Source organism: Micropterus salmoides, unplaced genomic scaffold, assembly GCF_014851395.1.
Source record: "Micropterus salmoides isolate LMB-PRFRI ecotype aquatic unplaced genomic scaffold, ASM1485139v1 Ms_hic_scaffold_16, whole genome shotgun sequence".
Taxonomy (NCBI): Eukaryota; Metazoa; Chordata; class Actinopteri; order Centrarchiformes; family Centrarchidae; genus Micropterus; species Micropterus salmoides.
In genome coordinates, this window is record NW_024040707.1 from 23142447 (window position 1) to 23162727 (window position 20281).

The 20281-nt window shown below is 39.6% G+C and overlaps 1 protein-coding gene and 1 long non-coding RNA gene across 2 annotated transcripts in view; one reads left to right on the plus strand and one right to left on the minus strand.

Annotated features, from left to right (window-relative positions):
• The first annotated feature begins 405 nt into the window (after positions 1-405).
• cacna1db (calcium channel, voltage-dependent, L type, alpha 1D subunit, b) overlaps positions 406-20281 on the plus strand; it is a 103068-nt gene continuing 83192 nt past the window's right edge. Inside the window, exons 1-3 of the mRNA XM_038722976.1 lie at positions 406-754; positions 4252-4720; positions 5368-5473. Coding sequence (XP_038578904.1) covers positions 721-754; positions 4252-4720; positions 5368-5473 — 609 coding nt within the window. The 5' untranslated portion in view covers positions 406-720. The remainder of the gene's footprint in view (positions 755-4251; positions 4721-5367; positions 5474-20281) is intronic.
• Positions 6651-9199, minus strand: LOC119905706. Its single transcript, XR_005444869.1, has 2 exons — positions 8721-9199; positions 6651-6848 (listed from the first exon to the last, which is right to left on the minus strand). It is a non-coding gene; the product is annotated as an uncharacterized LOC119905706 (long non-coding RNA).

The following is a 20281-nucleotide window of genomic DNA, read 5'->3' on the forward strand; positions in this document are numbered from 1 at the left end:
CACCGGAGATAGGCTTTTTGTGATCATTAAATACATTTGACTTTTGCACTAATGAAGTGAACCAAGGACGGATGTAATCTTTCTAATGATTAAAGACCATGTATCTGCAGAAAACTATTAACTTATTAACTGTAGGCTACCCTACCTTCATGTTACATAAATAAGCTACCACAGGGCTGCGCTGCAATACTTATTTTTGGGTCCAGTCTGACATGTGGGCTTTAACCTGAGAATCTTGGTGCATCACAAGTGAAGAGGTGTTAGCATGCTGACATGTGTGACAACGTTTCTGTAGTTAGCCTAATTCTTACTTTTTAGTTGTCTGCAGCCTAACCAAAATAACACACTGGTACTGGCAAAAATATCAATGTAAGCACAATTTAAATTCCTCTGTGTAGCTATTTATTTATTTAGATTTGGATAGAATAACCTACTTTAAAACCATCATTACACTCAGAAAGAAAAACGCACAATTCTCTGATCGCTTATTTGGTCCAGTTGAGCTGCAGATGCCTGCCTCTGTTTAGGGAACATTGGAGCAGGGATTTTAATCGGAGGATTAGGCTCTACCGTGAAACTGTTATCCTCCATACAGGCACAGGTAATCCAATCACTGGTAACCTTCCAGCACAGCTCCGACAACACATTTCCTCTCGAATCGCCGCGGAGTGAGGGTAGAAAACGGCGCTATGAGGCCCCAGCGAAGAGCCAGGTGACAGAATGCCGTTCATTATAAGGGGAAGACCCCTGAGGGGTAAGTCCAAGGACCTGGAATACAGTAACTACTTAGCTTTACCGGATGGATAGGATGAGGGCATGGCGTTTATCCTCCTATCCAGAAATTAGGCTACACTGACAGGGGAAAGTCAGAGTAACTCTTAACTAGTTTTCCATCTAAATGGACTCTTGCATTGGAGTGGGTCATCTGACGCATTTAAAGCAATCCCCTAAAACATTTACAGAAACATAGATTAGACAGATTCAATAGCCTACTACATACAAGCCATAAATGGCCAACAACATACTACAAGGCTACACGTTCAAATGCCATGCTTTGGTAGTTTACAGACACAGATACACACATATTTATGTGTATTTGCTTCACTGTGTCACCTGCTGCCTAATTTATAGGCTCCAGACGTTGTTACAATGTTTTCAAGTAAATTAGCAACAGACTGACTTCTTGTTGACTCTAGTAGTTGTTTGTTGTCAACTCCCCAGTTTTAGCCTATAGCCTATGCTAGACGGATTTCTTGTCTCCATTCACATGCCACCCAATTTATTCGTGACTGTTGTTTTACGGTTTTAAAAGCATAAATCATTAGCTTTGTCCATCTGAAAACATCTGGTAATCCTGCCAGACTTCACTTTAGAGTTGAGATTTTTTATAACGTGCTTGTTACGTTTAATGGGCGGCAACAGGTGCATATGCAGTTTGAATGTGATTCCGGGTAGCCCGTGATTGCTCTGACTTGTAGGCCTAACTGTCTATACCCAGCCACAGTTAGAATAATTGACAGCAGTGGATTGACTGCTGCTGTCAGCGCGTCCTCTCGGATCCACAGTGAATCTGCAGGCAGGCACCCGGATGTGGCAAAAATGTTTGGCGCTCCTCTCAGGGTTTGCGCTCGGAAAACATTTCATAATTCAGGTTAAAGGCTCCTTTCTGGCTCGCGCGTCGACACCTCGGGATGTTTTTTCCAACGATGAGTTGGATTTAAAACGCATCTTTTCAATGTGGATTCGAGGATGCAAGAAGCAGATGAACAGTCTGAAGGTAAAAAACCGTGCGTGGAGCGCAGGAGGAGAGTTGGAGCGCTGCGAGAGGGGGCGAGAGCGCTCATTTGGTTTATTCTCTAGATGTCCGGTCACTCTGTGTGATTATATGCTCTGAGTCGTGTCTTTTTCTATTTTTTGATACTTATTTAGTCCACAGATTTGAGTATTAACATTGTAAGCTGCATGATTGTAATGACAACAGTCATCAAATCCATTGGGAAACGAGTTGCGGCTAGTTCTCCAAAAAATGGTTGACTATGTTTGGACTAAACCTATTACGGTCAAGTGGTCGTTTTTTGAAACCACGTGACAGTTTGTGGAGGATGTTTTGGATTTGTGCGCTCCCCAGAATGAACGGAGAGACGCTAAATGAACTTTTCAAGCAAACCCCGTTATTAAAAAAAACCAAATAGTTTCTGGGGGTTAGAAGTGCTGTTTTAAAAAGCCACCACAGGTGGAAAAGAAGTTGAGAACAGCAGCAGAGAGTCAACAGTTGTTATCCTGCACTGTATGACAGATGTGCGACGTCCAACAGAACTGCTGGGATAATTCCCATTACATCCCAGAAATGTCAGGTCATGTTATTTACTGATGCGATCATCATTAAACAGGCGTGCGCTCGTTATTTTGCACCTGTGGTGATCTTATGTCGTGGAATGAGGAGGGTCTGCAGAAGTATGAGCCCAATCATATAGATTAGAAATTGTGAATTTGTGTTGAAATGTAGTTTCTATGCATGTCTTTCCATCAGACTGACTTCAGGGTAAATTCAAGTGAGACTGCTATGTTGAGACATTTTCCCTGATAATAGCCTAATTTTGATAGGCCTACATTACCTTGCTCAGTATTTTATCTTTAAAATGCATGCTCAGAGTTGTCTTAACTTTAACATAAGCTTGGACTTGGACAAATAAAATACAGTACAATTAAGCAAATCACTTGAATTAACAGATCAGAGATTAAAGATCAGATGACTCTGACAAGGAATATCATGTGGACTTTCTGTTAGCAATAGTTTTTAAATCTCTGCTTTTCTTTGGTTGATTGTCCATTTATTCACCCTTTCTCCACATTGTTCATTATGGGCTTCACTCATCATTATGATTAATGATCAGTGTTTTGATTTGAACATCTCAGTGTGAGAGCTGTTTTAGGTGGATGGCATAAAAAGCTGTTGGTTGGCTGTGACAGGGACAGTAGTCCCTGATGTGATTCTGCTGTAGAATTGCAGTAAACCAAAGTGACTGTGTCAAGGGCACTGTCTTTTGCACTCTGGTTCGCATTGATTTTAATGACTCTCTCTGCAGGCTGTCCCGCTCTCTCTCTGTCTCTTCCACACTCCCTTCAAACCAGCCCTTTTCTTCTTCTTCTTCATTCAGTTTTGATCTTCTTTTGTGCGGGTGGGCCTTCATTTTCTGCGAGTATTAAAGTTGTAATGGGTGGCCTTTAATGTGAAATGAATCTCCAGGTGCCTAATTGAAACTCTGTATTTTACAGTTTTCCCAAATGAAATTCTGGCACTTCTCTGCTTACAGAAAATGAAAACATGTCATTTTAATTTCAAATACACATACTTCTTAACTCAAGGCCAAGTGAGCACTCTGTATTAAGAAACTCAGACTCACAAATTTGTGCTTGTTTGCCTTTCTTTCACCTTTGTTGTCAAAAGCACCAGCTGTCGTTAAACATGAGTGTTTTTGCTCATGTAATAATAGTAGGTTGGAGCCACCAACATGAAGTTTTAAAAACTGTATAAAGTTGTCAGGCACTGATGAAAGGTGTCCATGCCAATATTATCGGCCAGTATTAGCTTATTATTATTGCAGATATATCAGTTTCAATATATACCCTCTCCAATAAGTAACAAGAAATTGCTGTATATATATGTCAAAGATATATGTAAGGTTTATAAAAACAGAAAAATAATACTGAAAGCACTGACAAATGTATTTTTTAACTGTAAAATGGCCCACTCAGAACACCATCTTGGTCACAATTTACAAAAGAAAACAAGTTGATAACAAAAATGTTTGTTTAAGTTACATTTGTATGTGCCTTTCCCCCTCTCCCATTGGTTATTAGTTATGATATGGCTGTATAAATGCTTAGTAAAACATTGTTGATTTTGCTCTCCATGCTGGCATTCTTATGCAACATTATAATTTCTTATTGCACTTTATATTTGACCTCTTCTGGAAAGCATTTCTCTCTCCTATTCTAAAACAATTTCAGCAGTATATGACATTAACTCTGTGGTAAATGACACCTATTTTGAGTTGTTAATATTAAAGCTTCTATGAGTAGAATTGCTATGTGCAAAATGCTCACATTTGGCTTTCTGAAATGCAATAACACAACATCAACTGTTGCATGGGGAACATGATGTTTGTGGGTGTTTTTGTTTAGACTCACACTCAGCCTCAAAATGTTATAACCATTTTCTCTTACGTCTCCCCCAACCTCCCCCTCCAGGGGCACAGTATGCCAACAACAGAAGGTCCACTCCCTCCACTGACGCCTCAGCGCTCTGGTCAGAAAGCCACACCCGTCTACACCAACTCCATGCACCAGAGCCCCTGCAGGCCCCACCCAGCACTGGCAAACCTGTCGGCTCCTCCTGTGGCCTCCACGGGGCCAACAGTGGCATTCAGGGCCTTGGTGGCACTGGTTCAGGTGTCAACCCTGTCTTTGCTTGGCATGCTGCCATTAACGCTGCTCGTCAAGCACAGGGCGATGGTGCAAAGCCCGACATGAGTTCACAGCCCTCAGTTTGCACCACTGCACCAGCTCCTGTGGGCTCACTGGCGCAGAGGAAGAGGCAGCAGTACGCCAAAAGCAAAAAGCAGGGAGGATCTACTAACAGCAGACCGCCCAGAGCTCTGTTCTGCCTCACCCTCAACAACCCGATCCGCAGGGCCTGCATCAGCCTGGTGGAGTGGAAGTATCCTTTAGCCCAGAGATAGAGGTTTTTCTTGAATGGATGGATTCCAGATGCTTGGGTGTCTGAATGGATTATGTTTATTTGAATGGATAAATTGCTTCATAGAATAGTGCATGGCTGGTTGTGTGTGTGTGGGTAAGGAATGAATGTATAACTTGAAATAATGGACCATAACTTTACTGTTACAATAGAAATTGCCTACTTTAAATACGTAAGAGGTAGCTTTGTTCGAAAGCTAATGCCTGTTGCACACTACAGGAATTCAGGATTCAGTTAAGATGCACGACCACACACTTGGTGTTTATACTAAACAATTTCAGAGTAGCAATTCCCGAGACTTGGAATCTCACAGAAACTTGTGTGATCAAAGTGACTTCAGACATAATACATTTTATATTTATTGATGACACTTTCTGGAGAGCTCACTCTCATTGGCTGTTGCGGGTTTCTGATTGGAGTCTGATTCTGATTCACCAAAAATGACACAATACACATAATGTTAATAAGCACGCCTGTTATCAATTTAATATACGATACCTTCATAGAAGGTTTAAATATATACAAAACTTCTATTCCCAAGGATTCTCTAACTTCTAAACCTCTGATACTATTAGCGTTTTTCCCTTAACAGTCTTTGTCTCTTTCAGACCATTTGATATCTTTATACTGCTGTCTATTTTTGCCAACTGTGTGGCCTTAGCCATCTACATCCCCTTTCCTGGAGACGACTCCAACTCTACCAACCAAGAACTGGTGAGTGGCCATCCCTTATTACAGTGTACTGCCATGTGTGTGTCCCTGTTGTTGTAAGGGTTTGCTAAGGGGTCAGAAATAACCCATTGGCCAAAAAAGTGTATTTTCTGTAACCACAAAATGTATTAAGCTGCATGGGACTGTCAAAGAACACATTGTGATAAAGTTCTGGAATAGGCAGAAGTGCACTTATCTGGCGGAGTATTCAATCTTGGCAACTTGGGTTTTGAATAGAAAATACATACAGGTAAAAAGCAGTGGAAATAGGGTGACCTGCAAAAAAGTTATTTAAAAAAAAGCTGCATTCTTAGTTGTTTACTTGTGTGAAACAACACACACTTAGAAGCAGGGAGAACATTCAGAACATGCTTGATGTTGCACCTGAATTTGCTTGAATAAAAAAATGTAGTAATTTAAAGTTTTATTTTTTTCTCTGCATTAAAATCTGGAAAATCTCACTTGAACAGAGTCAGTTCTGCAACATTATCAATGAACATATTTTCAAACTTAACCCTGGTGGCAACAAGCCATGCAGATTGTTTTGCACTGTTCTTCTGGCTTCTCGTGCCACTATTTGTCATCAGCCGGATTACACACAAAGACTAGACACAACACCTTTGCATGAGTGTGATTGGCTTGACGTGTGGGTTGCGTCAGAGTGCTTTCCCGGCAATATTTGGATTGATGTGTCGGGTTTCATTGTTTTGTTGACACACACAAACCCTGGTGCACACACATCTACACACATACCCAGCGGGTCATCCCTCTGTATGTCACAGCACCTCCCCATGGTGCGAGAGCATCACTGAGGTGAAAAGACAGAGAGGCAGAGATGAAAACCAGTTTCTTCTACGTAATTATTATCAAACTATAAACAAAATGATAAATATTACCATTCAATACAATACAAAGTATGAAGCCAACTATGATTACATATTACCCTCAATTGATATTCTTGTTGAAATCTATAGCAAAGCAGCAAGATGACGATGTCCAACAGCTAGTGGTTCCCAGTGCTTGAAAAGCAGAACAAAATGAAGTGAACACAAACTGCAGTTAGGACTGATGCTGATATTTGAGCTAACAGCCTATGCCAGATAGCATTGGATTTTATTTCAGTGTAACTGTCAGCAATGGTGGCCAAGAGCTGTCAGTTCACTAACTAAGACCACGCCAATAAGGTATGTAGTTTATTTGATTAGAGAGAAGGATCGGGGATGAATGCATGGAGGGAAAGGAATCAAGGGGTCAAGAAGGTAGTGATGAAATGGGTTGATCTGGGTCGTGTAGCCGGAGCGGCTAGGAACCCTGGGGTCGAGACTCAGGGTGGGGACACATCTCTATAAGCGTCTTGCTTATGATCCCCCTGTAGTTCCTGTGGTAGAAAAAAAAAACAATTAAACAACAATTACTTTGGTTAGCATGTATGTCTTTGATGGTGGGAGGAAACACCACACAAACACAATGTGCACACTCCACACAGAAAGGCCTGGGCTGACCGAGGTCTGGACCCAGGACCTTCTTGCTGTGAGGCCACAGTGCTGTCCACTGGGCCACCATTGAAAGAGGAGAGAAAGAGGGTTTGGGGGGGAGGGATGTGAGAACTGAGGAACGGCAGAAGAAGGGGTTAGACCGGCTTATATACGTATGTGCTAGTGATTGGATTGGAGAGGCACAGGAGAATGAAATGAGTGAAGCACGGGTGTGGTTGGATTAGTGAGAGAGGTGTGGTCTTGTTCCTGAACCTCAGTTCTAATAACTACATAAATTCACAATATGTCCAATTCAGGTTTTTCCCCTTGTCTGAGCGACACAAAGTAGTAACTTTAACCATAAAAGTTGGGTTTGATGTCTTACTAGAGCTTTCCTTTGTGTTTGTAGTCAGAACAGAACTAGACAGAACAAATATTGTCTGCATGAACTGATGACAGATAATTGGCCATGTGACTACAGTATATAAAAGCAATGGCAACCCAGAATTAGGAAGGAAAGCTTCTGCTCTTGTCAAGTTTTGTGTTTGTTCAGTTCACTTCAATGAAATGCATTTCACCTCAGATTATATTGCTAAAAGAGCAGGATAATTTTGTTGATAGTAGCTTACAAGTCTTTGAGCAAGAGTCTAAGTCAAGTCTCAAGTCTCTCGTAGTTATAATGAATATTGTTTCACCTGCTGCGTTCAATACAGGCTGCTTAGCTATAAGCCATTCTGTAACTGTTACCTGTTTTTTTTTTTACTTACAGAGCACAACCATGTAATGTGCAATGCAATTAATATCAGCTTATTAACTACTGTAAGTCAACACAATCCGCTGACTCTCAAACCCAGTGTGACGTTATAACTAGATTAAACTGTAATGTTGATCAACAATAAACCTGTAACCTGTTTGCAGCCAACATTAATAATAACTCCCAACAGTCAGAGTTAGCCTCCGTCCGGTAGGTCGTAGCTAAAGCATGAAGCAAGCTAACGTTAGATAGCCAATGCTGAGCTAAACATGTTTACTAACCTACTTTGCATTTGGCGCTTGTTATTTTGTGTTTGGGTCTTGTTGTATGAAGTTTTAAAGCCAAGGTTTATGACGAATGACTCAGCAGCTGCTGGTGTTTGTTGTCCTCTCTCACGTGTGGCTGTGCTAATACTACGTGTTAAGGTGTGTTCACACTGAAAGCAAATTTAATATTCGCCTCGCTTTACTTACGCAAGTTTGACCGCTGGACATTAGTGCCCAACTGAAAAAAAAATATACTTAAGAAGCACTTATCATATTTTAATTGTACTATACTAAGTGTATATTCAGTGTGTTATTTTGGACAACTTGAACAACTATGCAACTTAAAGTATGTTAAGTCTCATTTTAGAAATACTTAAAGTCAACTTTAAGATAATTGCAATATATTTTAATATACTTAGTTGTGTTAAAATGGACCTATTTTAAGTACCTTTATTGTAATTTAAATATACTTTTTTAAATTTAACTTAAAATACCCCTTTATGCTATACTTGAAGAATAGTTTAAATATTTTAAATTGTTGTAAAATGTTCCCTTAACATTTTTATTAGCATTTCCGTATATTTGTAATTTATTACTATTGTACTCCAAGAGCCACTATTAATATCTTGGGAAGCTGCTTTATGAAACCATTCAGTATGAAAATAATGCATTATTAATGCATTAAAAATACCTTGCAAAATGGTCTTTTAGCATAATAATAAAAATCTAATTTGTATGGCAGCCCAAGCGCTTACTCAGCTGTAGTGAAGGTACTCCGTCACAAGCATGCAGTACAAATGGTGGAACCAAACTGAAACTGAAACAGGTCACAATCCTTATCCTTGGAGTGGAGGGTCGCTTATCTTTGAGTAGGACTCGTTGCATTGACACTATGAGATTTGGAAACTGCTTTATCACACAGCATCTGTGGAAGGGAAAAGGAAATATTTTGTCTATATCAAAGCAATATTACCTCTAATTAACTAACAACCACTATCAGATTTTCATCTGATATCATGTCTAACTGTTCTGATAATGCTAACTGTTTAGGTTCAGGTGAATTGGTTTTCCACAAGGGACCCCTCCCAGTTAATGCCCAGTTCTTCCATTACAACATGATCAAAAACATTACATAAACACTACTGCACATTCAGCCGAGGAGCTGGATAAACTGTCATTGAACAGGTACAAGAAATAACACAAACATTCAGACTTGCTTAACAACTGTGCTGTCTACATGTCATTTCACATTAACACAGCGAAGTACAAAAGTAGCCAATTACTTAATGTATAACAATATTTTAAATATAATTATATTTTCACAAGAATATTTGTTTATTTAGCCCTGTTGACAAGGCAAAAACAGTGATGGTGTGCAGGAGCCAGCTGGTTCTTTGAGGTTTTTGTGGCCTCTAAGCCATCTGAGTGAAGCAACGATCCCAGGAAGCTCTAAAAGAAAAGAAATGCAGTTGCAAATGAGATATAATAAATATTCAGTTAGGCCAGTACTTCCACCTAGTTTAGTTCTTCATTTGCATAACAACACTGTAATTCTATTCTTATAGCAAATCTTTATTATTATTCTTTATTTACTTTTCTTGAGCTAAGACAGGAAATTCTGGGTTTGGCATTTAGTTGGTTAAAGTTGGCAAAGGGTAGGTTCAACTTTTAAAAGTTAATCTATGACCACACAAATGGACATAAAGTTGAGCAGTTTATAAAACATCGCATGCTATTATATCATGTGGTCAGGCATTGCAGTAGACAAAAACATTAAACATTAAAAACTGCTGTTAATTAATTACTGTAACGTTAATTGCGTTTCTTTTGTAATGCGTTACTCCCAACACTGTTTAAGGCAGACGAAAGTTGCTGTCTACACTATGAAGCTATTCACATGCTAACTAACGTTAGCTAACAAATATATTAATCCACGTGCTAGCATTAGCTAATGCACACCAGAGCTATCCACCAAGGAAAATATTTTCAAACCCAGAGTGAGCTCAACTTTCCTTAACTTACACAATTGTGTTGTCTTGCTAACAATAATAAACTTACCAAGAAAGATTTTTGCCGGCAGTATCTGCGTCTGTCCTCTCCTGCTTGTCCCTGCCAGCCACGCCTCTTTAGCTCTTTTCACATTTAACTTCTGCAGGGAGCTGACCGGATATTCTTCTCTTCAGTGTTCTTCTCTTATTATGTCTGTGGACACCACAGACATAATAAGTTCGCCAAGTCCGAGTCGGTAAAGTAAAGCAAATGAAACCTGAGAAACAAAATGATTTCTGGCCAAAACTAGCTTCCCTCTCAACGACAGTAAACACGTTAACTTTCATGAAGCGGACTTTCACGCTGTGTGATTGGGTCGTTGATTTGAAAACCTTGATTCTGATTGGTCAGGTTGAATGGGCACACTTTTCCCCTGTGTACACATGTGTTTACTGTTTACACACAGAAACAAGTATAACTACATTATGATTTAAAGTATGCTTATTACTAAATGTTGTTGTTTGTTTGTTAAGTTAACAACATGTGCTACTTCCTTCTGGGCCAGGTTACCTTTATGAAAGAGGTCTCTGATCTCAACAGGCTATTTACCTGATTAAAAAAATTTAAAGAAATAAAAAATAATAATGTGCTTTTGAAAAATACATTTTAATGTTAAAAGAAAAAGTTTTAAAAATAATACTTCTGGAAATCAGACTGAAACATGTGGCAATTACATAAATAATTACAATATTTTGCAGTAGCCTACACAATGAAGCATGTTTGGCATAAATATATTTTTAACCCACTAAAAGTGTTTAACAATGTACTTCCACGAAGTACACCTAAACAGTATTTACTAAGAGTTAAATAAATATATTTTTAATAAATAGACTAAAATGTTGTGAAAAATATACTTTTATTTAAGCATATTTATTAAAAGTTTAATTAAGTATATATTTATTACCAATTTATTCAAAGTATACTTTTGAGAAGTATGTTAAAGCTCAGGAGAATATATCTTTAATATACTTGTAGTAAGCATGTTAGGAGTATGAATGTACTATAAGCATACTATGTGAATTTTGTAGTATATTTTCAGTGCCTTTAAGAGCACTTCTTTTTAACCTGGGTGTTCACACACAGTGCGTTTTAAGCGATACTACAGCTATATGAACCCAAAGTAAACCCTTTGCTGTGATTTAATTACAATAAACGGATCAAACTGATGCCGAAATAACTACAATACGATGCCATTTTGTTAGACATAAAATTCATGATTTGTCAGGTCTGTCAACAACTTTTTTCGTTTTCTGAATGGAGTTCGGATTGATCAGGGCTATGCTAACCTGTTCACAGTAAAGTACAACGATAGCTGGAATAAAGTTAAAGACACATGTTTTCTGAACTCACCAGGTAGTTCAACCTCCTCGCTTTCTTTTCTCCCAGTAATGTCCAGTTTTGTCCGTTTTTTATATAAATATGAAGTAGTAGTCCAGCAGAACCCTGGTGCCATCCGAGCTATCAACAACAGTGGAACCGGAATGGAAGCTAGCTGCCGAGAAGTGCGAGTGAAGATAAATCAAGTTGTAATTCCAAAAACTAAAGTAAAAAGCTAATTTAATAAAAGCAGTTAACTCTGAGCTCCTCCCGCGGGTAAACGGCGAAGTTGTCAGAGCATAATCCAGACAGACGACAGGTGTTTATTTGTCTGAAAGCTGCAGCACTGCTCCCCGTACACTTCCCCGTTCTTCAGCAGCTCTCTGTTGGCCAGCAGATTGTCATTACACCGCTCGCCTGGTCTTCTCGAAACAATATTCCGAAGCCGCCGGTGACGTTTGGACACTCTCACTGCTGATAGGCTTTCACAACATCGTGTCAAGCAAATTTCTCCCCAAGTTGAAAAATTTGAACTTGCGCGAACCAGCGAATTTCGCAATAAATGCCTCTTTCGCTGTAATTCGCATCTTTGCATTCATCATTGTGAACATACCTTTAACAGTAAGCTCATCAGACGTTTCCTAAAAATAAACATTGTTTACAAGTCCTGCACCTCGAGTCCGAGTCAAGTCTGAAGTCTTTTGAGGACGAGTCTCAAGTCGAGTCTCAAGTCACTGTGTTTGCGACTTAAGTCGGACTTGAGTCCCCATCTCTGGTAGCAATGTCCTCAGAGGACTTTGTCATGCAGTGCGAACATTTGCTTTTTTATCTGAGGCTGGCAAGGGACCTTCTTAGCTTCATAGGAGATTGTGTGTGTGTGTGTGTGTGTGTGTATGTTTGGGAGTGTGAGTGCGTGTGGAATGAGCGAGTGAGAGACAGGCACAGAGAAACGTAACATGTTCCCTGAACAGATGGGGATTATTCATGCTGTCCAAGTCTATGCTCATCACTCACTGCACAATGTACAGGATGTGTGGTGTCTATGAAAGAGAAAGTTTGAATGTGTTTGTGTAGCTTTTTGCATTTCTGCGAGAATGTAAGAGTCACGTCACACTGCTCTTTTCTGCTTTCAGAGATGAGATGTCTAATCACCTTCAATTTGTCATTAATTGATGTTTTTTTTATCAGGTTTTCATCAGTGGCGCATTCAAAATGTGTTGTTGTAGCCCTACTTACTCTTTCTTCTTATATTAAGTGGATATACCATAGATAGCCTGAGACAAGGGTTGCACACACTTTCATTTGACGGTCCTCCTTTCATTGTGTTTGTTGTTGTTAATATAGTGTGGTTTTACCTGGCAGTTTAAGAAGAAGACGCTTGCACAGCACAGAATTTGTGTAACATTTTGTGCAGTCCATAAATGCACTCTTTGGCAGGTGCAAATTTAATGGCAACCATTGAATGTGTGACAGAGTTCATTTAGGGCATGAGGCCTATGCATGAGACGACATTCTTCCACGAAATGCTTTCAAAATGCTGTGGAGCATTGATCTTACATTTTGTTGAAAATCTAAAAGCTCCCTTGCTAGATGAGGGTCTTCTCTTATTATAGACAGGCCCTTTGCTGCAGGTCATCCCTTCTCTCTCATACGTTTCCTGTGTGCCCAGCTCCACTGGTACTGGGAACCTTCCCAGCCCACTCGGGCTTGGACCCCTAATAACAATACCTCTGCACTTCAGTGTTTATCCAGATTATTAAATAAGTTGTAGATTCTGGTGGGAGTGAGTTTGTGGGACGTGTATTTGGGTATGTGCGTGAGTGTGCGTTGGAGAGAAAGTGTGCATGTATACAAGTCGTGGGTGCGTGTGTGTGTATGAGGAGGCTGAGGGATTAAGCTGGCCAGTGGATTAGTTGTCATGTAAATGAGTGAAGGTTGCGAAGAGAGAGTGAGTGGGAAAGACCAAGATAGATGGGATGTAGGGCAGGAGCTTACAAGTGGAAGGGTTGATTGACAGAGATTTTAATGAACACTGTCATGTGATCTATCTATCTATCTGTCTATTACATTTATCTGTCAGGGATTATGCCCCAAAAAACATTAATCTCAAACAAAGAGCAGCTAGGTGCTCTGTTACATATTTAGCAATGCTCAAATCAGAATTTGTCAATATGGTGAATACATTATTATAATGGATTTCCATTCCAAATATGATGTTCCTATACACCCAAAACATAGTCAGCACTGTGTACTGTAAAGAGGTAATCATCCAGTTTTTGCCCCTTTTAGTTTTTTAAATATTTCTGCTGTTTTAGTGCATTTGGATTGACCTCTGTCCATCTTCAAGAAACACAGTATTTCCGTTCATTGCTTTGCATATAAAATCTATTTGCCTGTAAAATTCAATGTCAAAGACACAATTCAGTCCATGCTTAACTGCCTGAGAGATCTTAAAATATGGTTGGATCAGAATTGTCTCTGTCTTAATGAAAGTAAGACTGAGGTTGTTGTGTTTGGTCGCCCTGGGGATTTAGGTGCTTGTGTAGATGCTATTGGTACTTTAGGTCGTATTAATAGTTTTCAGTCACGTGACATGCGCCATGACCTGGAGGGCAAAACAACAGACCAACTGCGACTCCCCCGTCACTGCAAAAGCAGTGAAATTTTATTTGGATCACCTTTCTACTTAAGAAAAAGAAAGATATGAACACAAACTGCAAGTGTTGGGCATTTCCGATCCACAAAACGTTACAGCATCCATTGCAGCATTTCTACCGTTAAAAACTCCCAGGTCCCTGCCGCCGCTCGACTGCGGTGATGTTTACTTTTACCTTCTGGGGAATCCCTCACCTAACACAGCTCAGGCTCATCTCCTCAATTAGTAAATCCAAAATAACAATGTCCATCCAGCATTTTGGCAACGCAAAAACTAACAAACTCAAAGTAACAGTGTGTCATTTGCATATTGTTTGGCAGGCAACAGCAATTAATTAACGTCTTTTTGCCCTCCAAGGGAGCGTTTTCATTGGAGTGTGACGTCATGTGAAAACTATGAATAGTTGTCCATTTACCAAGAATCTGGGTGGTTTTAAATTTGATAAACATTAGTTTTGTTGTAAAAGCCAGTTTCTTCCAGCTGAGACTATTGGCAAGTCAAGCCCTACCTGCCACACAAAGATTTTGAAAGAGTAATCCATGCATTTATAACGTCTCGATGAGAGACTGCCAGAAAGCAGCAGCTCGACTGCTAACTGGAACTAAAAAGCGTGAGCACATTACCCCAGTTTTAGCCTCGCTCCACTGGCTTACTGTCAGCTTTAGGGCTGTTTTAAGATTTTAAATTTGCTGGCACTTTCTTATTTATAAGAAACTTGACATGTTCACAGTCCTCCCCAGATCTAGGTAAAAAAATAAAGGTGACTGAGCCTTTTCAGTGGCTGCTCCTAATCTCTGGAATATTTACTGCTCGGACTGCTGACATTTTCAAGTCCTTGCTGATATCCCACCTCTATTCATTGGCCTTCAAATCGAGTTATTTTTGACATTTTTGACCTTTTCTACTGTCTTTGTCGTGTATATTTGTTTGTGTATCCTGAATTTGGAAAAGCACTCTGGTCAACTAGTGTTGTTTTTAAATGTGCTATATAAATAAATTTGAGTTTGAGTTAGAGTTTGAGTCACATAAATGCAACTCACACTTTTTAAATAAAATATACAAATTCAACTATGGTCCCTATCATCAACAATGAAAAGAAATATAAACATAGAACTTGTTTAGCTTTTGATAGAAATTCAAGCACCGACCGTGACTGAAATGTGTTCAAACAAACGGTAGTACAAGTTCAAGAATTAAAGCAATGTATTTTGTTATTCTGCACATGTTTCTGACATTGCTGTCAGCTTGTTGACATTGCACGTAAATTATATGCTGGTATTGATATCAGAATCCATTCCAAACGTAATTTGCAAATAGCAATTTAAAACTGATTATGAAGACCTGCAGTGTGAAACGTTTCTTATTTTTGACCTTTTATTTTGCTCACACTCATGTGTCCTGCTCTCTCTTCTCTTCTTCTATTCTTCTCTCTCCATTACTCTCAGATTACTACTTCTGTGTTTCTGTCTACTGAACTACCTCAGTCTCTTTCTACGCTTTTCATTCTTGTTTTCCTTTCCTCTGTCGGTTCTTCTTTTCTCTATTAAACCCACCCCACCTCCTTTTCTCTCCTCTCTCCTCTCTCCCCTCTACCTTCTCTTTCTGTGCAGAGTGGAGAAAGATTAATATCCCCTTAAAGCTACAGTGGGAAACTTTGGAGAAATTAGCAAGAGACAGCTAGATTTTGAAAGTATCCATCTGATAAAAGTCCACCCCTTCACCACTTCGGGCCTCACTCCTAAGCCACTCCCCAAAAACATTTTGTGGAATGAAATGAACAACGTGCTTTTTACAGTCCTGCGCCTTTTCCTTTTTTTGTGTTAGAACATTTGATTTATTGATTACTGCTTGGGTGTAAAGAGAATTTCAGCAAATATAACAAAAATTGCTTCTGAAATAAATTGTCTAAGGTTAGTGATTTAGCAGACTTATGATGGCCCCTGTGACCGCTAGCTGACTAACATACACTGCTGATCAGCTCTTAATCCCATAAGAGTCTTATATGAATCTGTATGTATGAGTGTAGGGTTAGAGGCAGGGTGTGTGTGAATGTGTGTCTGTGTGAACAGCATGTATGTACCTTAAAGCAGACATGCTCAGTGAAAACTGACCGGGACAATATGATCATGACCATGTTGGTCTTTAAGAATTTTATTTAAATTTTGAGTATATCTTGCATGTAAGCAATAATGCTATGATGTATTTTTTCATTTTTAACTACTAATGAGGAGGGCATCCTATAGAACTTGATAGCATTGCTGTAAAAAATGACAGTATTAGTATTCTTAAAAAAATAATTTTTCATCAACATTTAGCAGGTTGTAATTGCTGGCTCAATGACTTTTCACCTGCAGATTACTGAAACCACACCTGTCTTACTGGGCTGTGCTGTTACTGTCTGCTCCCACAATGGCAAACTTAACTCGCATAACTCTGGCTACTCATGAGTTTGTAATGTCTGACTCACCTGCGGGCCGCTGCTTGTTACGGGGTTTTTAAGTCTTAAAATGAATGCTGAGTTGGATCAAGTCACTACAAAGCACTGTCACATCTGTCCTGTGGAGGTTGTTTTTCTTCCAAAGCCGCCATCAATCGAAATTTCAGATATGTGCTTTTAGACTGAATAACATACACATTCACATATGCTACCTTTATCTGTAAGAAGGAGGCATCTGACGATGATCCCTCCAACCATTCGTGCTTCCACTGTCAGTGAAACTGCATTCAGTCCGACTATACCACTGCAGGAACAATCTCGTCAATTAATGACAAATTTGGTATACAGGCTGAATTATACACATGGTCATGTTGTTATGTGTGTCACCTTTCTGGGCCATTAGGCGTGTCATTGCTTAATCATTTATGACCCAACTGAAAAAACAAAATGACATACAGTACATGCTTATACCAAACTCGCCCTGCCCCTGGTATTCAAGTTAGAAATGTCAAAATAGTATAGGTGACTTTTGTCAGTGCAGTGGAAGGACTTCTGGTTTGATTTATGTCACTGTACGGGACTTGATGTGCTTGTATCCTACTGTGGGTTGTATTAGACATAAAGGACACATTGATTCTGTGGTTATCTCTGTATTATTATGGTGTAGACAATGTAAGTGTATACAGTCGCTGTGCATGTGTGCGCCTATCTCTCCCCAGCTAATCTCACATACTGCTGGACCCATCAGCCTAATATCTTTGGTGCATATTTATGACCTCTCGTGGTTGCAGGGATTCTCTCGTTGTTGCTTATTTTACTGACTGCCATTGACTGCCGACTCCTCACTCCTCTTAAATGGCTTGTAGGGGCAACAAATGATCAACAACTTCAGTTTGGAATTGTGCTTCTGCTTGCGACAATGAACGTGGCGGTCACGTTAGTGCTGGCGGATTTGTTTGTTGGCATTTTCTCATGCTACTCTGGACACACAGCCTGCGCTGCTCTCCCTTTTCCCCATTCACATGCCCAATAACACAAATGGTGGAAAATTTAAGTTAGATCAAGAGTCAAATAGTTAGATCTTTGAATCACAATGAACAATATGATACTTTTGCTCATATGGAAATATATGGATATTGACTCATTGCCTTGCTCTATTTGAGCACCTGCTGTATATAGAACCTTGGCATGAAACGAAGGTAAAGGGTGTGAGAAATATTGTAAGTGCTGCAGTGCATGTGCAGTTTGAATAAATAATAGTCGGCGGATAGTTAACAATGTTTTGTTTTTACTGTAATATACTTATATATTATAAGCAGTTTATATTCTACACTCAATTCTACACAATATCCTCATATCATGCTGACAGTTAACCTGACTGGTTGAGTATGCATTCTGTCCTCATTTTGGAGTCCATTTTAACTGCATGTGGGTGAGCCATCACATGAACAGCATGAGTCAGAGTTCAAAGGGTAAATAATCTTTTGGCTAATGCAGGGTTGGATATTGCAGTTGAAAGCATGGTAAGCCACATCATTTTCTGATTACAACCATAGGCAGACTCTGCAGCAAGGGTTTTGCTGTGCCTGAGCTTAGTCATGACATCAAGTCAGAACACACAGCAGAAAACATCCAGACCTCACCATAATGTAATTCACTTCAAATGAAAACTGCTTCTCATAAACCCGCCTGCATAAAGTAAATCTCAATGGCTATTCTTCCAGGTTTAGCCAAATTTCAGCTACAGTTTTGTCTCAATAAATTTACAGATGTTTCGAGGTCACTTACAACATATCAAACATGGATGACTGTAAGGCAGAGGGCCTTTTGTTTCGGACAAAACTCCTGTGTATCATTTATCCTTGATTTGATTAATTCTCCAGGAAAAATGTTTCGACATGTGCTTTTGACAACTGAAATGCTCTAATGTAGTGCAATTTGAAGAAGAGTATTTGCCCAAGAAAAGTGCCAGTACCTTAAAACTGTTCTTAAACACAGCACCTAATGAGCCTACTGTGTTTCATTAGTGCAATAGCTATTTTCTAAATTATAAAAATATAATTTTCAACTATTAGCTTATGTTTATAGTGTGAGCATCTTGAAAGTGGTTTGGACAAAACAAATGTATAAAAGGAGCAGGGCTAACCCTGAACTCTGAGGCTAACCCTGAACTCTGAGGCCAACTCTGAACTCTGAGGCTAACCCTGAATTCTGAGGCTAACACTGAATTCTTAGGCTAAAACTCTGAGGCTAACCCTGAACTCTGAAGCTAACACTGAACTCACACGAGGAAAGCGTCGTAAGGCGAAAATTCGCGGTTGGTCTGAATGTGGCATAACTCTGAGGCAAACACTGAACACTTTATGCTGTGTAATATTTGAATGTGAGTGCAGAGTGCAGAAACCACTGATCAAAGAAACGTGATAGTGAGTACCAAAAGAATATCCAAGCAGGATTTTTATTGTGAAATGCAGTAAACCTCCTTTTACTAATGTGCTTGCATACTAGTGATCGGAATTATGGTTCTACAAAGGGAGCCGGTCTTTCCTGAGAGTAGGCTATTTCGGCTCCCAAATAGCTCTTCATTTAGTAGCCTAGCTCTTGTGCTGGTCACTGCCTAAGTAACATTCTTACTTGTTGCAAAGGTCATCTCTTAGATGGAAGCCAGCTCCCATCGGACACTTAAAAGAGCTCACAGAGCCGACTCGCTTGCAACCGACACATCACTATTTGAAAAAGACTGAATCAATGAGGAAATGAAACAGCGTGTCTGGCTCTGTATGAGGGAGTAGCCTAGACAAATAAACTCAGGGTTTGTTGAGGAAAACCTGCCAGCGAGCAGGTTATGTTCTCAGAGTCTGTTACTACGGTAACTGACCCAGGAACTGAAAACGCTCAACTCAGGGTTAACTAACACAGTTTTAACTGAACCCGCTATCTGAAACAGGGCCCAGTGCTCCCCCAGGGTATAAAGCGATTCTTTTGTCTGTACATTTCTCTCCACTGTGTTTGAGTTGGTTGTGTGACAACAATCACAAGACCTGAATGCTGTAAGGTGGGCAGGTTGATTCCAAACAGACGTACAGGACTTGACTTTAACCTTCTTTGCATAACTATGACCTGGACGACTGAGAACCTTCACAGATATTGTACAGGAGTGAGTTCATTCAGTTGTGTGTGTGTGTGTGTGTGTGTGTATGTGTGTATGTTGTTTATCAGTCAGACAGTCAGCACAGACTGTATATTTGTGACGATAGTGCATAAAAACATTTCATCGAGGAAGGTGCATCTGCCCAAACCGTGCTGCGTGTGTTTATGTGCATCTATTCACACTTCACAGTATGCTTGTTTGTGTATATATCTATAACTTGCATCTGCATGTGTTGCAATCATTTATGATGTGTGTTTTTTTTTTTTTGCACGTGTGTTCGGCTCTGTGCATACACATGTGTGTGTGATTCTGAGAACAGAAAATCAGATTGCATAATTTTTCTCTCAGTCAGGGATTAAAGGTTTACAGAGGAAAAGGAAGGAAATGAGAGTTACACTAAGCAGCACACTGCTCCATCAAGAACGTGAGAGTGTATGTTTGTATATCTTTTTCTTTGCATGTGTTTGTTTGTATGTGCGTTGTTGTTGTGCGAAAGACAGAGAGAGGGGGAGATACAGACAGACCATGCCTCAAAATTCAGAGGCTGTGTTTTGTAGCGAGGGCCTGGCAATAATTTAATATTATGAACTTTCGGTGAAATTGTATCAAGATTATATCATCATAACTCATTTTACAAGATTGTGTTGACAGTGGAACACATTGTATTGAACGACGGTTTAATTATTTTATGTGCTTCTGCTTATGT